This window comes from Bos javanicus, chromosome 29, assembly GCF_032452875.1.
Source record: "Bos javanicus breed banteng chromosome 29, ARS-OSU_banteng_1.0, whole genome shotgun sequence".
In the NCBI taxonomy this organism is placed as follows: domain Eukaryota; kingdom Metazoa; phylum Chordata; class Mammalia; order Artiodactyla; family Bovidae; genus Bos; species Bos javanicus.
Window position 1 is genome coordinate 43,025,227 of NC_083896.1, and position 18,712 is coordinate 43,043,938.

The 18,712-nt window shown below is 61.4% G+C and overlaps 1 protein-coding gene across 1 annotated transcript; it reads left to right on the plus strand.

Annotated features, from left to right (window-relative positions):
- The first annotated feature begins 1,866 nt into the window (after nt 1-1,866).
- CCDC88B (coiled-coil domain containing 88B) lies at nt 1,867-17,259 on the plus strand. The gene is made up of 27 exons (XM_061406768.1): nt 1,867-2,646; nt 2,981-3,126; nt 3,282-3,393; nt 3,478-3,547; nt 3,633-3,691; nt 3,791-3,874; nt 3,953-4,096; nt 4,294-4,439; nt 4,562-4,643; nt 4,798-4,956; nt 5,480-5,626; nt 5,916-6,024; nt 6,433-6,569; nt 6,882-8,003; nt 11,331-11,458; nt 11,536-11,653; nt 12,190-12,285; nt 12,388-12,528; nt 12,841-13,097; nt 13,425-13,568; nt 13,782-13,968; nt 14,139-14,284; nt 14,512-14,610; nt 14,803-14,969; nt 15,528-15,734; nt 15,870-15,938; nt 17,109-17,259. Exons 1-27 carry the CDS (start codon nt 2,587-2,589, stop codon nt 17,162-17,164), a joined length of 4,392 nt encoding a protein of 1,463 aa, XP_061262752.1. The 5' UTR covers nt 1,867-2,586; the 3' UTR covers nt 17,165-17,259.
- The last annotated feature ends 1,453 nt before the right edge of the window (nt 17,260-18,712 follow it).

Genomic DNA, 18,712 nt, shown 5'->3' on the forward strand with positions numbered 1-18,712 from the left:
GTGAGAGCAATCAGCGAGAGCAATGGGGTGACACGGCCCAGGCCTCCAAGGAGGCTGGAAGAAGGGTGTGACTCAGAGTGTTGAGCAAGGCAGGGGCCCTTGGCTGCGGGCGCCCCGTTACCACAGTACCACGCTTGGCTAACCCAGAGCAGGCGCTTTGGAGAGATTCCTGGGCTGGAATCCCTGAGGGATGCATATAGGTGTAAGATTCGCAGAGGGTCAAATCTGGACGGATACTTGATATTATTAACACTAAAGATAATAATCACACCAGGGACCGTTTAATGAACGCTTAGGCTGGGCACCAGCCCGTGGAATCCTCGTTAACAGCCCTCTGTGAGGATTATCTGCATTTCCAGATGCCTCTAGGGAGGCTTAAACAACTAGATGTTCTCTTAAGTTTCCCATTGCCCAGTCAGGCTACAGCCTGAGAGCTGTGTGACTTTGGGCATGTTATTAACCTCTCTGAGTCTCGCTTTCCTCCTCTGTGAATTGGAGATAATCCACAATCCTTGTTTCATAACCTAGTCCTACGCAAATAAGTCAGTAATTGTAAAATACTTGTAATCAGGACTGGCTCGTGATAAGCCCATGTTTTCACTATGACCCCGCAAATCCAGAATGTCAACAATTGTAAAAGCTGCCACTAAAGAACAGAGGAATGCTGCCAGTTAACTATGGCCCAAGGCTCTTTTATCATTAGACTCTTTATTTTATACCTCCCGAAGGAGCTCTTTTTGCCTTAGACATAGATTCTCATCATACATAATTCGAATGCACACATAAAAAGGAAAATAGAAGCAAAGTAGTTTATGGTGTTCAGGAAACTCCTTCACATTTGGAATCTGAGGTGGGATGTCTGGTGTTTCCCTGTCACCGCCTCTTGTGAGGTATCCAGAATCGAGAGAGCACTGTTCCCCACCATCCCCCCCTCCCAATTCATAAGTGAAAGTGTGAAAGTGTTAGTCTCAGTCCTGTCCGACTCTCTGAGACACCATGGACTGTAGCCCACCAGGCTCCTCTGTCCACGGGATTCTCTAGGCAAGAATACTTGAGTGGGTTGCCATTCCCTTCCCCAGGGGATCTTCCTGACCCAGGGACTGAACCCCCGTCTTCTGCATCGCAGGCAGAAACTCACAAGTAGCCAGTGGAGTCCTAAGCCAGCCATGCAGGACAGCAGAGCAAGCTGACTCTGGATTCCTGCTTTGGGAGTGTTGCTGACAGGTCTGGTTCCCCTCCACTGGGAGCCGGCACCATTTGGAGCCTGGGGTTAAGAGTGCTCTGCTCTTGTCTCCAGGGTTTTCTTCCAGGCTGCTGACGCCCTTCCTGCAGGGTTGGATGCTTTTGGAGTGTAGACACGTGCAGGCAATGACAACAATGTCAGGACTGCCACCAGCTAGCCAGCGACTCTACCATGTAAACCGACTTTAGAGATTGAAATGTGAGAAATAAAGTGTCTGGAAATCAATGAAACATGAATAATTTCTGGACTTCACACTTCCAGCTGCCACAGAACCCTTGCACATTCTGCTTGGGCCTCTGGGAATGCCCTTCCTTCATCCCCACGTCACCTGCTTAACCCAGTCATCCCTGATCTCAGCTGCCCTGTCACTGCCCTCCTCCCCCACCATGTGTCTCCTGATCATCCCACTGAAGTCAAATCCCTTACCTGTCAGTGTATGTAGCACAGCTGCAACGTTATCTTTTGGGTGTGTGTGCAACTTTCTGCATAGCTGTCTCCCCAGCGTGCTGTGCATCCCCCGGGGGCAGGGACAACATGACTTTTTACTACATCTTGGTACCCAGCAGTGTCCCACGCGGCGCCCCCTAGTGAGCAGTGGGGGAACTGGGGTATCCTCCTGGTTTATCCCCAAGACATGCCGCTGGTCTCTGCATTGAACTGCGTCCCTCAGAGGCTGGATTCTAACCCACTTCTTTTACAGATGGGAAATCAAGGCTTGTGAGGTCACTAGCACATGGAGTAGATGTCCTATCTCAGTCTGGTATATAAAGAGGCTGGGGGAGGGTGGGGTCTGAGGAGAGGTACTCACTTCTGGTGGGGATTCAGAGGAGGCTTGATGTGGGAGGCAGCCCCTCCCAAGAGTCACAGGTTGGGAGGGTGGTTTGGGTAAGTTTGAGAAAGGAAAGCCAGGCAAGTTGGAAGATGCACTGTGGGTGCCTAGAGTCACCATATAAGGCCTGGAACCCTTTCTGGGGCCCTGGAAGATGCAGGGCTGAGGTCACTCTCTTGGTTTCAAGTTGGGCAACCAAGGCCCACATAAGGGGAGGACTCACCCGCCGTTGTCCATGGAGCCAGGAGAGTGGTAGGCCTTGCTCCTGGGTGGCCCTGACTCCACCTTCCCCAGCTGACCTCTGGGGCGGCCCTGCCCGAGATGCTGGGAGGATGTGGAGTGGTGAAAGGGGGGCTGAGGCAGGACTCTGGGGGTGCATAGGCCCGCCAGCACCCGGAAGGAGGAAGCGGCACAGGGTGTCTGTGGCTGGGCCTGGGATCCCCCACTCGGGGACTTCCTCTTCCTCTCAGGGCAGGTGTAGCTGCCGCAGTGGGACCAACACCCTGACCCCGTCATGGATGGGGGCAAGGGGCCCAGGATCAGAGACTTCCTGAGTGGCAGCCTGGCCACCTGGGTGAGGGGGCAGTGGGAGGGGGGTCTGGAGAGAGGAAACGAGCAGCAGGGAGGGGCTGGTATGGGGGTGGGGGGAGAGAGGGCAGAGTGGGGTGTCGGGGGGTGGGGAAGGGGCTGAGGGGAGGGGTGGCCTCAAGTGGGAACAGAGAAGTCCAGGCAGCTGTGGGCAGGAAAAGGAGTCCGGACCCAGGGCCACTGACATTCAGGGAACTGGTGGGGAGGGGACTATGTGGGTGCAGGGCGGCAGGTCAGAGGGGCTCCGGATTCACTTTGATGGTGGGGGTCTCCACCCCCTGCACCTGGGCAGGCCAGATGACTCCTTTGTGTTCCCACAGGCACTGGGACTAGCCGGGCTGGTGGGGGAGGCGGAGGAGCCGGAGGGGGAGGAGGAGGAGGAGGAAGGAGAGGGGCCTCTGTGTCCGGAGAAGAGGTTCTTGCGTCTCAGCGATGGGGCCCTGCTCCTGCGGGTGCTGGGCATCATGTAAGGGGCATCAGAGGATGACCTGGGGTGGGTGGGGCGTGAGGGGAGGGGGCCAGGCGGCCTAGGGGGAGGAGCCTGAGGGGTGCCTGGCAGAGCCGGCTTCAGAGGAGGCGGGTCCTCAATCTCCGCTTCCACAATTGCCCCTGTGCTCACAGTGCTCCCAGTTCCCGAGGGGCCCCTAGAATGATAAGGGGCCGTGACGGCCCCGCAGCCTGGCGGCTGTGGAACCTCAACCACCTGTGGGGCCGACTGAGGGACTTCTACCAGGTGAGGGGTCGGCAGGTGGAGGCTGAGCCCAGGAGACCCCCTGGGGGGAGGCCCATCTCTTATCACCCACCCCCTCCACCCCAGGAGGAGCTGCAGCTGCTGATCCTGTCGCCGCCCCCAGACCTCCAGATGCTGGGCTTTGACCCCTTCTCAGGTGCTCTCTCCCACCTCCCCTCCACCCCTTCCTGCTTCTACCCGCTGTCCCTCCCCGTTAACCCCTTGTGGCTTGTGCCCTGCAGAGGAGGCGGTGGAGGAGCTGGAAGGCATCCTTAGGCTACTGCTGGGGGCGTCAGTGCAGGTGAGTGGGACAGGGCAGGGCAGGGTCCAGGTCTGGCTGCAGAGGTGGCGGGATGCCCTCTGGCACCAGTCTCACCGCCCCCTCCTCGCCCCCCTGCAGTGCGAGCACCGGGAACTGTTCATCCGCCACATCCAGGGCCTCAGCCTGGAGGTCCAGAGCGAGCTGGCTGCTGCCATCCAGGAGGTACCATGACTTGGGCTGCCCTCCGGGACACCTGCCCCCTTCTTCTTCTTTGGCTGAACTGCTCTCCCTGGACTCCAGGTGACCCAGCCTGGGGCAGGCTTGGTGCTGGCGCTGACTGGGCCGGAGCCTGGGGAGCTGGCGCCTCCGGAGCTGGAGATGCTGTCCCGAAGCCTGATGGGGACCCTGCTGAAGCTGGCACGGGAGCGCGACCTGGGGGCCCAGGTAGGGGGCGGCAGGCCAAGGAACAGGAGGACCATGGGATCCAGACATGTGGGGAAGGGGGCACTGGGGTCCAGGTGTGGGGCTGGGGCTGTGGGTCTTGGGTCTGCAGGGCTGCAACAGCCAGATTCAGCTTGGGTAATTGGGGACAGATGTGGGGGTCCTGGGAGGGGCTGCTCCTGACCCTTGACCTCCCACAGCGGCTGGCCGAACTGCTGCTGGACCGGGAGCCTGCCCCCTTGTTGCCTGAGGCTCCTGCCAAGATTCCCTCGGAGGGGGCCTCGCACCACTTGGCCCTGCAGCTGGCCAATGCCAAGGCCCAGCTGCGGCGCCTCCGGCAGGAGCTGTGAGTGCTGGGAGGGACCTGGGGGCAGGCGGCAGGATGGGGTCCCGGTTGGGATCAGGCCTGGAGGAAAAGGGCTGGAAGGGGCAGGTCCCCAGACCCCCTCCTGCGTGCCTTCCCTCCAGCGAGGAGAAAGCCGAGCTGCTGCTGGATTCCCAAGCGGAGGTGCAGGGCTTGGAGGCCGAAATCCGAAGGCTCCGCCAGGAGGTGCGCTCAGATGTCCCCAGGCATGGTCGGGGCATTCCTTAACCCTTTCCCCGCACCTTCCCCGTCCTCCTGCCTCCTCCAACCCGGTTCCTTCCCGTCCCAATCCCTCTGGCTGGCGGGTGGCCGGTCCTAGCTCCGCACCCGTCTGGCTCAGGCACAGGCGCTGACGGGACAGGCCAAGCGGGCGGAGCTGTACCGCGAGGAGGCAGAGGCGCTGCGGGAACGCGCGGGCCGCCTGCCCCGCCTGCAGGAGGAACTGCGACGCTGCCGAGAGCGCCTCCAGGCGGCCGAGGCCTGCAAGGGCCGGCTAGAGGTGAGGCGGGAGGCGGGGCTGCGGGGCTGGGCATAGGGTGGGCGTGGCCTCTGAGGGACAGGGTGGGCCAAGAGAGGAGAGTTTGGCGGAGAGTCAGGCCTTGGTGGAGGCCCCAGGTATTGCTAGGAGAACGGGGTGAGGGGGTGTCTGGGGATAGGCCCTTTGGAGGATGGGGCAGGTGGAGGGGAGCGGTAGGCAAGGTGGAAGTGTTAAGCAAGGCTAGGTCCTGGAGAGGAGGGTGGGAACGGTAGGGGAGGCAGCGTCTAAAGCACCAGCAATGGGGCTAAGTGGGGGCCTAGAAGGATGCCATCTTGGAAGGCCGTTTTTGAGAAGGGGCAAGGCCTACACAGGAGAAGGGCGGGGCCCGGTGCTGGGTCCCTGGAGAGAACTTGGAGGGGGAGGGGCAGATGGAGGGGAGAGGCGGGGCCTGGAGAGCCACTAGGGTGTAGGGTCAGATGGGGAGGGGAGCCTGGAGTGCGGGGCGAGGGGGGCATCCCTCCACCGGCTCTCTGCTCCCCACCAGGAGGAGCGGGCGCTCTCGGGGGCTCTGGAGGCCTCCAAGGCGCTGCTGGAGGAGCAGCTGGAGGCCGCTCAGGAGCGCTGTACTCGGCTGCACGAGACACAGCGCGAGAACCTGCTGCTGCGGACCCGGCTGGGCGAGGCCCACGCGGTGAGACCCCCCGGCCACTCAGTGGTCCGTGACCTCAGAGGTCCCTAGGGTTCTTTGGTGATCACTGACTCCTACTCCCTGTTTCCTCTGTTTATGCGTGCGTGTGCACTCAGTCGTGTCCGACTCTTTGCGACCCCACAGACTCTAGCCTGCCAGGCTCCTCTGTCCATGGGGTTCTCCAGGCAAGAATACTGCAGTGGGTTGCCATTTCCTTCCAGTGACCTTCTAGCCCCCACACTGGGCCTGGCCACAGAGGGGAGGGCTTGCCTGACCCTGCTCTCCCCTCCAGGAGCTGGACTCCCTGCGGCATCAGGTGGACCAGCTTGCAGAAGAGAATGTGGAGCTGGAACTGGAGCTTCAGCGGAGCCTGGAGCCACCCCCGGGCTCCCCTGGGGAGGGTGAGCGGGGCCCCAGTGGCAGGTCTGTGGGTGGGAGCTGCCTCTTTTTCCCCTGTAGCTATTGGGGTTTCCCTGGTGGCTCAGACAGTAAAGAATGTCTGCAGTGCAAGAAACCCAGGTTCAATCCCGAGGTTGGGAAGATCCCCTGGAGAAGGAAATGGCTACCCACTCCAGTATCCTTGCCTGGAGCATCCCGTGGACAGAGGAGCCTGGTGGGGGACAGACCAAGGGTTTGCAGAGTCAGACACGACTGAGCAACTAACACTTTCCCTCTTTTTTTTTTTTCATAGTGGGGTTGGCTTCTGGTTTCATTCCCTTCCCCCAGGTCTGGTGTCAGGGCTAGGGGTGTATATGAGGAGTCATAAGGGAGCAGAGTGGACTTTGCTGACCTCATCTCCCACACCCTAGAACTCCTGCCCGGAGTGGCTCCCTCGCTACATGATGAAGTGAGGGAGGCAGAGGCTGGGCGGCTGCAGACCCTGGAGCGGGAGAATCAGGAGCTTCGAGGCCTGCTTCGGGTGCTGCAGAGGCAGCCAGGTGGCCAGGTGAGTCCCCTCCAACCATCAGCAGGCCCTTCCTGGCCACCTCCTCTGGGTTTGACCATCCCTCTCATGTGCCCTCATGAAAAGACCCTGTGTCCTCATTTCAAAAGACCCTGATGCTGGGAGGGATTGGGGGCAGGAGGAGAAGGGGATGACAGAGGATGAGATGGTTGGATGTCATCACCAACTCAATGGACGTGAGTTTGAGTAAACTCCGGGAGTTGGTGATGGACAGGGAGGCCGTGTGTGCTGCAGTCCATGGGGTCGCAGAGTCAGACACGACTGAGTGACTGAACTGAACTCATGTGCCTTCAGCCCCCCCTACTGGAGGAGCAGAATGAAGACTCGGTGATTCGAGAGCCGGACTTAGCTCCCCAGTCTTGCCTGACCTCAGACCCCGGCCCCCAGGCCTTGGCTGCTCAGGCAGCGGACGAAGGCTCCCAGGCCTCAGACCCAACTCCCCTGCTGTTTGAGTCAGCTCTTGAGGCATCGGCATCTGATCTGGACCCACAGGTGGTGGAGAAGCCTCTGCAGACGGATGTCGTGGTCCCTGCAGACTCCATGCCCCAGGAGTCAGACCCCGATGCAGAGGCACAGGAGTTCCCGAAGAAGGCTGGCCTGGGAGCCCCTCTCCGGACCCCTTCCTCTGTGACCCCGCCTCAGGGTCCCGAGGTTAACATTCAGGCCCAGCTGTCTCTGGGAGGAGAGACTGGGGAGTCGGTGCCAGAGGCCCTGAGGGTGAGACAGGAGGACCCTGAGAGCAAGCCGGGACCCTCGGAGACCAGCCTGTGTGTGCGGTTGGAGGAGCAGGGGACCCTAGACCAGAAGCTGGACCTACCTGAGGGGCAAACAGAGGCCAGAGAGCATGAACACAGGTTGGGGGGGTTGGTCGGGGATGCAACCCAACGAAAGTCACAGAAGAAACTGGAAGGGGCTCCTGAAGTCCGGACCTGGGAGGCACGGGCCCCCGAGGAGATCCTGGTCAGTGGTGTCCCTGAGCGGGAGGCCCTCCAGGAGGAGGCGGCGCGGCTGAAGCGAGAGGCTGAGACCCTTCGAGCAGAGCTGGAGGCCCAGGCCCGGAGGCTAGAGGCCCGAGGCACGGAGGCTGCCCGCCTCTCGGAGGAGCTGGCTCAGGCCCGGAGGGCAGAGGCTGAGGCCCACCGGGAGGTGGAGGCCCAGGCCCGGGAGCTAGCCCGGTTGCGGGAGGCAGTGGAGTCTTCTGCCCGGGAGCTGGAGGCTGCGTCGCGGGAGCGGGAGGCGCTGGCGGAGGCGCTGGCAGCAGCTGGCCGCGAGCGGAGGCAGTGGGAGCGAGAGGCGCCCAGGCTGCGGGCCCGGGCCGAGGAGGCCGAGGAGCGGCTGCACGTGCTGGAGGCCGAGGGCCGCCGGCACCTGGAGGAGGCTGAGACGCAGCGCCGGGAGAGGCAGGCCCTCCAGGAGGTACGGCGGGGGTCATGGCCAGGAGACAGGGTTCCAGGCCAGTTGCTGGGGTTTGGGGGTTATTAATTTCGTCGGCAGCCACCGAGTACCCAGCACTGAGCTGGGGCTGGAGAGGGAAGGGCAAAGTCCACTCCCGCCTCCCAAATGCGCACCTGGCCTGGGCCGGGGGCAGATGTCCCCTGCCTTTGATGGGTGGCTGTAGGAGGTGGAACTAGATGGCCTGGGTGCAAATCCTGGCTCTCTGACTGTGGTGGTTTACTCAGTTGCACCCCAGTGCCTCCCTCTGTAAAATGGGGGTGCTCTTCATAGTTGCTTTATGGGGGCTTTGGAAGGCCGATGGAAGTAATGGTGTGAAGAATCTAGTTCATGGTGGGCAAAGGCTCAGGATACATTGGTTGTCATGGGTAAAATGCTTTGCAATCCATGGGAACGGGAACTGATGCCAGGGTCAGGGCAAGGAGGCTTCAGGGAGGGTTCTAAGGAAAGATCGAGATCTCACTAGGTGGGGAAGGATATTTCATCCAGGGGGAACAGCTAGTGCAAAGACTTGAAGGTATTAGAAATGCTCAGGAGCCTGGGTGACGTGGGGGTAGGTGGAGAGGTGTGTCAGGCCAGCTTTGTGGGTATTGATACTTCATCCCCAGGCAGGGAAATTCACTCAAGGATGTAGGCCGACCTGTGTGATGCTGGGTTTGGGGAGAGTCACCTTGGTGTACAAGGGGACCTGGGGCCGTACGAAGGCAGTGCCCGTGGTCAAGGTGGCAGGTAAGAGAATCCCCTGGTGGCCCAGTGGACTCTGTGCATCCAGTACAGGAAGCACAGGTTCGATCCCTGGTCAGGGAACTGAGATTCTGCAAGTTGCATGGCGTGGCAAAAAAAAAAAAGAAAAAAAAGTGGCAGGTGAGGCTGGCCGGAGCTGGGATGGGGGTTGGAGAAGAGAGAAAACCTGGAAACCCCTGTATTCATTCATTCGAGCATGTTTGCTGGCATCTTCTTGGCACCAGCCCTGTACTCGGCAGCCAGCACTTGCAGCCTCAGGGAGACACTCACTCACAGTCTGGGGTGGAGACAGGACTGTGCGGGGAGCCGTAGGGGTCTAGGAAGCACACTGGACTCAGGCTGGGGCTCATCAGGGAAGGCTTCCTGGAGGAGGAGAGAGAATGGCAATGAGCCAGGAGGAGGAGCAGGCCTGTTTGCAGGGGTGGAGTGTGAGGCAGGGAGTGGAGCGAGGTGACATGGAGACTTCCTTAAGTAGGTTTCCTATTGGGCAAGGCTTCATCTTCCTTCCCAGCAAAGGAAGGAGTTGCAGCTGTTTTCACGAGGGTGACAAGGAGTCAATGGAGGGTATAATGTGAATAGAGTGGTCAGATCTGCAGGTCTGGAGGCCCCTCGGGGGAAGCAGAAGAGACCATGAGGCAAGGGGATGGGCGTTCGGGCCAGTGCAGCCCAGGGCTGGGGCGAGGGTATGCTGCAGCACGCATGTGTGTTCAGTCATGTCTGACTCTTTTTGACCCCATGGACTGTAGCTCGCCAGGCTCTTCTGTCTATGGAAGCTTCCAGGCAAGAATTCTGGAGTGGGTTGCCATTTCCTACTCCAGGGGATCTTCCCAACTCAGGGATTACACCTGCATCTCTTGCATCTCCTCCATTGGCAGGCAGATTCTTTACCACTGGTACCACTTGGGAAGTATCAAATCTTCTGGAAGCTGAGCAGTTTCCTTGTTACACAGAGCAGGACACTGAGGTTCAGAGAGGAGAAGTTATTTGCTCCAAGACACCTCCTGATGTTGAGGAGTCAGGAACCTGCTGTTGGCTTGGCTGGGGCGTGTGAGAATAGAGAGTGTGGGTGAGAGGGTAAAGCCAAGAGCTTCTCTCTGGGGTCCACTCTGTAGGAGCTGAGAGATGCTGGCAGGTAGATCTGGGTTATAGCTCAGCTGCCCTACTCAGCTGTGTGGCTTGGGGCCAGTTACTCCTCTCTGAGTCTCCGTTTCCTTACCTGTAAAACCAGAATAAAAATGATACCTATGTCACAAGATCCTGTAAGATAATGAACGTAGAGTGCTTGGGGCAGTGCCTGGCACTCAGTATGGGCTTAATCAGTGGAGAGGGAATGCCAGCCAGTGGGTAGGGAAGAGCCGGTAGGGCTGGCTGGCCAAAAGAGCTGGCTCTGAGGACCAAGAGGGTGGAAGACATTAAGGACAAAGGGGAATTTTGTGAGATTTCCTGGTGGAGCAGTTCCTGGTGATAACTAGGCGTGGTGCAGGAGGAGGTGGCTGGCCAGGGGAGGGAGGTGAGGGAACCAGGGGCCAATGGGGTTGTCCAAGCACACCTCCCCGCTGCAGGGGTCGGTGGGGGAAGAGGCACAGTGGGTGGGGCCCTGGGGGCTGTGGCTGGGGCCTGGAGGGGGCAGGGCAGGGGTCCCGCCTGAGATGCAGGTCTTCGTGGGCATCCTTGTTCTGCCTGATCTCTGTCCTGGGGCTCTTGTGGCTGGGGGCTGTGGGCATCAGGGCCTCGTGGGACTTTTAGTTTTTCAGCGAGAGGCAGTGGCCAAGGGTATCTGGAAGTGCAGTGACCCCGGGGGCTGGCCTGGATGGAGTTGCTAAGCCAGGAAGACCAGAGCAAAGATGGGTAGGCTCCATTTCCAAGGGCAGGACTTGGGGGGCGGTTGTCGTGGTCGGCCCTTCCCCACGGTTTCATCCTGCCGGAGCCCCTCCACCCCCACCCTGTACCTCAGAATGGTTTGACCTACCTCTCTAGGGACGGGGGCCACAGGCCAGAGCGGGTCTCCTACCCACTTCCTCAATGGTATGACCCAACCGCCACAGGCCTGGCCAGCAGCAAGCATCCTGGCCCTCCCCTTCCCAGCTCCCACTGTGGTTAGGCCTGGCCTTCACCAGGTTCCTGCTCTCTGTGGCCATCCCCCTGTGGCTGAGAGTACTCTCCAGACCCGCCGCCTCTGAGCCCCTCTTCCCCTCACCTGCCCCGTGTGGCCTCAGCACGCAGGGAGCATCTAGCTGTCACTGGGCACATGAGGAACCATGGATTCAAAGAGGTGAAGACATGTGCCCAGCGAGTGTCTCTGAGCCCTGGCCCAGGGGCTTCCCTCACTCCCTGGCAGGCTTATAATCCCCGGCTCTCTCATACGCACTCTGCAAGGTCATCAGGCTTTGCTCCCATTTTACAGATGGGGGAGTAGAGGCCCAGAGATTTAAAGATATTTGCTCAGGGTGACAGATCAAGGACAGAAGGCCAGGTCTCCTGATGCTCAGGCCTGGTGAGGGTGGCGGTCTACCCTTCTGGCCCTGAGCCTGCTCTGCCTGCCCTCAGGAGCTGGAGAAGGCCGTGGTGCGGGGCCGGGAGCTGGGGGCCCGGCTGGAGCGTCTGCAGAATGAGCTGGAGCGGGCAGCCCTGGAACGCCAGGAATTTCTGCGGGAACAGGAGTTCCAGCACCAGAGGTGGGGCACTACCCAAGGGGCAGAGAGGGGCAGGTAAAGACTTGGGGAGGGCTGGGTGCTAAGACTTCTCCCGGCAGGTACCAGGGCCTGGAGCAGCGGCTGGAAGCTGAGCTGCAGGCAGCGGCCACCAGCAAGGAGGAGGCGCTGATGGAGCTCAGAAAGAGGGCCCTGCAGTTGGAGGATGAGCTGTTCAAGGTGAGGCCACCACCCGGGTTCCTGGGGCCTGAGCCCACCCCTGTCTCCATACTCGGGTAGGTACTTCAGGGCCCCCCCTCATCTCACCCCTCGGTTCTTGGCCAGTCGCTTGCCTTGCATGCCCTTTCAGGGTCTGTAGGAAGAAGCGCTGTGCTGGGAGCCAGGCTGCCCGGGCCTTGTTGCCTCCATTCTGCAACCCGACTGAGCCTGGCAGCTTGACTCTGAGGCACCTGCTGTGTCTCTCCTGCAGGGGCCCCACCACTTCCTGAGCTTAGCGCCAACAGTCATATGTTAGGAATCATTTCTGACTCCCTTGTTGCACACTGGCTCAGCGCAGGTGTGATGTGGGCCCCATACCAGGCTGCCGCTGCCCTCAGGGGGCTCGCTGTCCACCTGGGACGGAGACAAGAACATAGCCAGTGGGCCCCCAGCAGACCGCCCGGCCGACAGCTGTGGGATTGCCAGGGGAGGTTTGTTGGGCTGCCCCTAGACCCCTGTGATGCCCTTGTGTGACCTCCCCGGGCCTCTCCTTGCAGCTGCGCCAGGGCGCTGCAGGGCTGGGGCCCCAGGAGCAAACGGAGCTCAAGGGCACGGAGGCCCAGAGCATGCGGCTCATCGAGGTGGAGCGCAGTGTAAGTGTCGGGCTGTGATGGGCGTGGGGCTGGGGGGGCAGGGAGCAGTGCCCCGGAGATCCGGCCCCCTGCTAATCACCCCCCCTCCCTACCCCTCAACAGAATGCCACGCTGGCGGCCGAGAAGGCGGCTCTGCAGGGCCAGCTGCAGCACCTGGAGGGGCAGCTGGGGAGCCTGCAGGGGCGCGCCCAGGAGCTGCTGCTGCAGAGTCAGCGGGCCCAGGAGAACAGCAGCCGGCTGCAGGTGGGCCTGGCCCCCCACGGCCCTCCCCCCTGTCCCCCGCTCCTGCCCACCTCCAGCCCCCCATCAGTGCCCTTTTCACCCCGCCTCCAGCCCTCCCCTCCACGGCTGGCCATCCGTCCCTCTGGCTTTCCCTGACCCGACCCCAGCTCCATCTGTCCCATCCTGGCCTTGTGCCACTGGCCCTTGGCACCCCCCGACGGCTCTCTCTCCTTTCCTCCGCCCTCTGCCTTCTGCCCCCCATCCCTTACCCCCCTTTCCGGCCTGGGATGCCCCCCACAGCAGCCCCCCACCCCGTTCTCCCCTCTGGCCTAGGCCGAGAAGTCTGTACTGGAGACCCAGGGCCAGGAGCTGCACCGCAGGCTGGGGCTGCTGGAGGAGGAGGTGCAGGCAGCGCGGCGCTCCCAGGAGGAGACCCGCGGGCAGCAGCAGGCCCTGCTGCGGGACCACGAGGCCCTGGCGCAGCTGCAGCGGCGGCAGGAAGCTGAGCTGGAGGGGCTTCTGGCCCGGCACCGCGACCTTAAGGCCAACATGCGGGCGCTGGAGCTGGCCCATCGGGAGCTGCAGGGCCGGTGAGCACCCCCCTCCAAGCTCACAGCTTCTCTCCTGGGCGCCTCCTGTCCGCCCAGAGCGGGCTCCCTGTTCCCTGGGAACCACCAGCAGGCCCCTCTCCCTGGCTGTGCCCTTCTGTGTGGCAGGGCTCTCTGCACTTCCAGGGTGGGCTCACCCTGGGGCTTCATCGGTGGTCCAGAGTGGTGGGCACCTAGCACAGCATTCTGCCCTGTGGCTTTGCCCCCCGGGGCCTATGCTTAGGAGATGGAGGACTTCCAGATGGTCCAGCTGCCTGCTTGCCCTGGCCCCTGGTCCTTGCAGCCCCCTGAGCCCCTGGTTCATCGCAGGCATGAACAGCTACAGGCCCAGAAGGCCAACGTGGAGGCGCAGGAGGTGGCCCTGCTGGCAGAGCGTGAACGCCTGGTGCAGGATGGGCATCGGCAGCGGGGCCTGGAGGAGGAGCTCCGGAGGCTGCAGAGTGAGCATGACAGGTACCAGCCCGGGCACAGCCCCTCCCCTCCTGGGCCAGTTCTCAGTGTTCCCACCTGCAAAGTGGGTTGATAGTGAGTTAGTCCCTTTCCCCATGGGGTTCTGCTTTGCCTCCACTCCTCGTTGTGGTTCCTCTGCCATCATGAAGGGCCCAGTTGAGGTGGGCGGGGCGTGGGGGTGTTCCTCTTGGAGAGCAGGTCTCCTTGCCTCTGCAGGGCTCAGATGCTGCTGGCGGAGGTGTCCCGGGAGCGCGGGGAGTTACAGGGGGAACGCGGGGAGCTGCGGGGCCGGCTGGCGAGGCTGGAGCTGGAGCGGGCACAGCTGGAGGCCCAGAGCCAGCGACTGCGGGAGTCCAACCAGCAGCTGGACTTGAGTGCCTGCCGGCTGACCACGCAGTGTGAGGTGCGGTGAGGGGTGGGTGGCTGGGGAGGGAGGGTGGCTGGAGGGGAGGGTGGCTGGAGGGGAGGGTGGGGTTGGAAAGAGTCAGGATCTGGTGGAAGGCAGCTGCCCTGAACCCGGTTAAGCGTCCCCCACAGCCCCTGCTTGTTTGTCCTGCTGTCTGCCTATGACAGCTGTTGACAGAGCTCCGGAGTGCCCAGGAAGAGGAGAACCGGCAGCTACTGGCCGAGGTGCAGGCGCTGAGCCGGGAGAACCGGGAGCTCCTGGAGCGCAGCCTAGAGAGCCGGGACCACCTGCACCGCGAGCAGCGCGAGTACCTGTGAGGGGCTGCGGGGGCTGGCGTGGCTGCCCCTTGGGACCTTTATGGGGCGATTCCCTGGGAAGGCCTGGGGAAAAGAGGAGGCTGACCCTCCCGGGGGCTCGGGCAGCACGGTGTATCAACCTATCCTGGGGCATGTTGCTGTTTAACCAGCAGGGGTGTACCAGGGTGTACCCTGCGTTCATGCCCAGGCCTCAAGTCCACCTCCTCCTTCCCCATCCTCCCAGGGACCAGCTCAATGCTCTGCGCCGGGAGAAGCAGAAGCTGGTGGAGAAAATCATGGACCAGTATCGCGTGCTGGAGCCTGGGCCCCTGCCCCGGACTAAGTGAGCGGGCCCCTCCACCCCGGTGGGCTGGAGGTCTTCCCTACCTCGCCCCTGCCCTGCCCTCTGAGCCCTGGCCTAGCCCGGGTCCAGGCCCGAGTGAGGGTTGGCCTGGCCTCTGCGACCCCCAACATGGCCCTCTTGTCCTCCTTCCTCCCTGGCCTGACCCCGCCTCTTGTGCCCTCTTGCCCCCAGGAAGGGCAGCTGGCTGGCAGACAAGGTGAAGAGGCTGATGCGGCCCCGGCGGGAGGGGGGCCCCCATGGGGGGCCGCGCCTGGGGGCCGATGGGGCTGGCAGCACGGAGAGCCTGGGGGGCCCCTCAGAGACGGAGCTCCCTGAGGGCAGGGAGGCGGATGGGACAGGTGGGTCTGGGGGCCGCCCTGCCCCCAGGGGCTCGCCAGTGCCCCTGGTCTTCCTGTGTGGCTTGTGCACGTGTCCCCCACTGGCCTTTCCTGCTGCAGCTTCCCGCCCCCCCCTTCCCCGCATCAGATGGTTCCGGTGACTCTCTGCCCTGGGTCCCTGCTGTGTCCCTCTCGGCTGGCACCTCCCTCCCGCCCGCACTGCCGCCCACCCGGTCCTACCCATCCAGAGCGGTGCCTAGGATCTCGGAGCAGCGGGGACTTTAGTCAGAGGTCACTTATCCCAGACAGCAGACGAGGAAGCCGAGGCCCAGGGAGGGGAAGCACCTTGCCCAAGGTCACACAGTGAGTTAGTGTCAGAGCCAGCACAGGGTCCTGCCTCCGGTCGCCACCTCCATTCATGCAAGCTTGCCCGCCCCCACTCCCAGCCCCCATCTCTGCAGCCGCCTGTCCCCTGTAGCGCCCTTGCAGCTTCCTCCTGCCAGTCCCGCCCCCCGGCCCCACTCCCCCCAGCCCTCCCGGCACTGCTCAGACACCTCCCCCCGCCTGTGCCTCTTGTAGGGTCCCCCTCACCGGCACCCATGCGCCGGGCACAGAGCTCCCTGTGTCTGCGGGATGAGACACTGGCGGGTGGGCAGCGGCGAAAACTCAGCTCAAGATTCCCCGTGGGGCGAAGCTCTGAATCATTCAGTCCTGGGGACACCCCCCGGCAGCGATTCCGACAGCGGCGCCCAGGGCCCCTGGGGGCACCCAGCTCCCATGGCAAAGGTGAGGGAGAAGGGTCCCTGGGGGCCCACTGGCTCCTTGGGGGAGGGGGCTTCCCTCCTGGCTCCTGTGTCTGCCCGCCCACCCTGCTGCCTCTGTTCTGGCCTTCATGGCCCAGTGGCCACCTTGTGCCCTCAGGACCTGGCGTGGGATGGGGCGGCTCCATCGAGACCCTGGCGGAACACGAAGCAGATGCCAACGGAGAGAGTGAGTGGGGGCCTGGGAGGAAAGCGGGTATTTGCCCTTCCTGGGCCCCTGGCAGGCCTCGTTCACCCATTCCCTCATTTGACCATGAGCCTTTCTGGAATGTCAGGTGATGTGATACTTGGGAATATAACAGAGAACATTCTGGTATGGGGAGCTGGGAGACAGCTCATGATATGCATAAAAATAATAATTATCTACAATAGCTTGTCCAATAGAACTATGACGTGAGCTCCACGTGTAATTTAAAATGTTTAGGTAGCCTCATCAGAGGATCTTTGCGACCCCTGTGGACTGTAGTCTGCCAGCCTCCTCCATCCATGGGATTTCCCAGGCAAGGATACTGGCATAGGTTGCCATTTCCTTTTCCAGGGGATCTTCCTGGCCCAGGATCAGGGCCCAGGGCCCTGGGTCTCCCACATTGCAGGCAGACTCTTTACCACCTGAGCCACCAGGGAAACCCCTGGAAGTAATCAGAGGAAGTAATGAGACATGTAAAGTTAATTAATATTAGCATATTAATATATTATATAAACATATGGTATATATTTAATATACTATATATTGTATATATTTAATGCATTTAATAAATTATACATCAATACACCAATATACTCTATAAGTACATATTAATATCGATATATTAATATATTTCAACATCACCACATATATTAATATTAGAATATTAATATATTTTAACTCAGTATGCCTAAACTATTACCATTTTAGACATGTAGTCAGTGTAAAAAATCCTTAATGAGATATTTCATTTTTTTCACACTAAGTCTGAAATCCAGTGGTATTTTACACCCAAGCACATTGCAGTTCAGACTGGCCACATCTCAGGTGCCCAGTCCTGTCCTGGGGAGCTCAGCCCTACAGTATTAGAAGGTGACAGTGTCCTTGGAAAAAAAAAGAGAGCAGGGTGGGTGAGATCAGGAGCCTCGGGTGGGCAGGTGGCAAGGTCAGGTAGCGTGCTCAGGGCAGGCCTCCGAGAGGAGGTGAAGCTGAAGCAAAGGCTTGGAGGTCAGGGTGTGTTCTGTTCATGTATCTGGGGAATGGTGTTCCTGGCAGAGGGAAGAGCTGAAGCGAAGGCCTGGTATGTTCGAGGCCCGGCCAGGCGGCTGGGAACCCCTTGGAGAGGGTAAGCCTGAGCTGAGCTTTTCTCTCCAGGCCTCGAGGTGCAGGAACCGGAGAAGCGAACTCTCGCCCCTTCTCTCAGCCAGTGACACTGCATGGATGGAGAGCTTGGGAGCGGAGTGTTCTCAGCACTGGAATCTCAGTGGGGACCCCAGGCAGCCCAAGAACGCGGGGAGGCAGGGCACTCATGGCGAGTCCTTGGACAAGGAGACCTGGGCCCCTGGATCCTCCATGGCCTGCACTGGGGGCCCAAGCTGGAGCTGGGACGAGTTTGTGGACAGGGGGGACGGCTGGCCCCCACAAACAGCTCCCTGCTGGGGCTCGGCCCTGCAGCCCTCCCTGAGGAGGCAGTCCCCAGGGAAACTCCCAGCTGAGGGAGGCAGGCGGGAGTGGGCAAGAGAGCCCCCAGCCCGGCCCAGGAGGGGAGCCAAGGACCATTCCCTGGGGACGGTGACCTGGGTCCATTTCTGAACCTTGGCTCAGATGTGAGGCACAGGAGAATAAAGCTGGGGTGCAACCAGTGACTCCGCTCTGTCTACCGGCCACAGCCAGGAGCCACTCGCTGCCAGGGACACGGGGCCTGGAGTTCTCTGCTGACAGGGGCCTGGTGGCTATTGGCTTCCTTGCCCTGCATGGGGCAGCAAAGGGCTTTCCTCAGGGGAGGGGCCGGTTGGGCTGGCGGGGAGGCTCTGAGCGGCCAGCAGTGGGTGGGGGTCTGGGCCTGGGCTCCTGAGTGGGGGCAGTGAAATACCCAGAGGGCCCGCCCCGACCCTGTCCCTGTCCCCTCTTCTCTCCTTTTACTGCTTCCTGCCTCCTCATCCTCTCATCTCCACCCCTTTGGGGCTGAGCGCCTCCCCAGAGAGTTTACAGCCTGGGGTGGGGGAGGCGCTATTGTGGAGCTGGGAGGGATGCCGGGGTCTCTGACCAGCGCCTCGGATGACTGACGCCGGGGAGGGGAGCAATTAGGCTGGGTGACAAGACGGCAGGACGTGAGTCAGGGCACCTGGGGCCGCCCAGAGGAGGGTGGGGCTGCCGGGCTGAGGTGAGGCAGCCTGAATCCGGGGGTGGCAAGAGCTGGGAGGGGTGGCCAGGCCTGCCTCCCCAGGGTGACCTATGTAGCCTGACTCACTGGGTTTCCACAGCCCTCCCGTTGGGGGTCACCCGCTGCTCTGCCCTCCTCTCAGACTCAGTTTCTGAGGTCGGTGACATGGGAGTGGACAGCCCCTGGCTCCAGGGGGGCTGAGCGGCTAGAAGCCCCCTTCCCATAGGGCCTCCGGGTGGGGGCTCTGATGGTCGCCCCACCGTTGGTGGCCCGTCAGCTGTCAGGGAGGGAGATGAGGCTCTGGAGGACCGGGTGGCCAAGGGCGCTGAGACTGATGGGGGGGAGGGCACCCCTATGTGGCTCCGACATCCCTTTTTGGGATCCATTCTGTACCAGGCTTGGGGACCACGGGGGACAGAACCACACCCTAACCACTGGACCACCAGGGAGTTCCCTGAGATGCTTTTAAAGGTCTGCTTGCTCTAGAGAGATTCGGTCAGAAAACGGGCTGCCCATGCCTGCTGGAGGCCGGGCTGGGCTCCCTCTCAGTGCCTCCTGTAGGCACCCTCATGGGTAGGGGGAGCCCAGAGACAAG

Excerpts from the sequence above, each read along its gene's own strand:
- CCDC88B (XM_061406768.1), top strand. The coding sequence starts at position 2,587 with ATGGATGGGGGCAAGGGGCCCAGGATCAGAGACTTCCTGAGTGGCAGC. Across the intron at positions 3,548-3,632 it reads GGGCTTTGACCCCTTCTCAG|AGGAGGCGGTGGAGGAGCTG; the intron begins GTGCTCTCTCCC and ends TGTGCCCTGCAG. Across the intron at positions 4,097-4,293 it reads AGCGCGACCTGGGGGCCCAG|CGGCTGGCCGAACTGCTGCT; the intron begins GTAGGGGGCGGC and ends GACCTCCCACAG.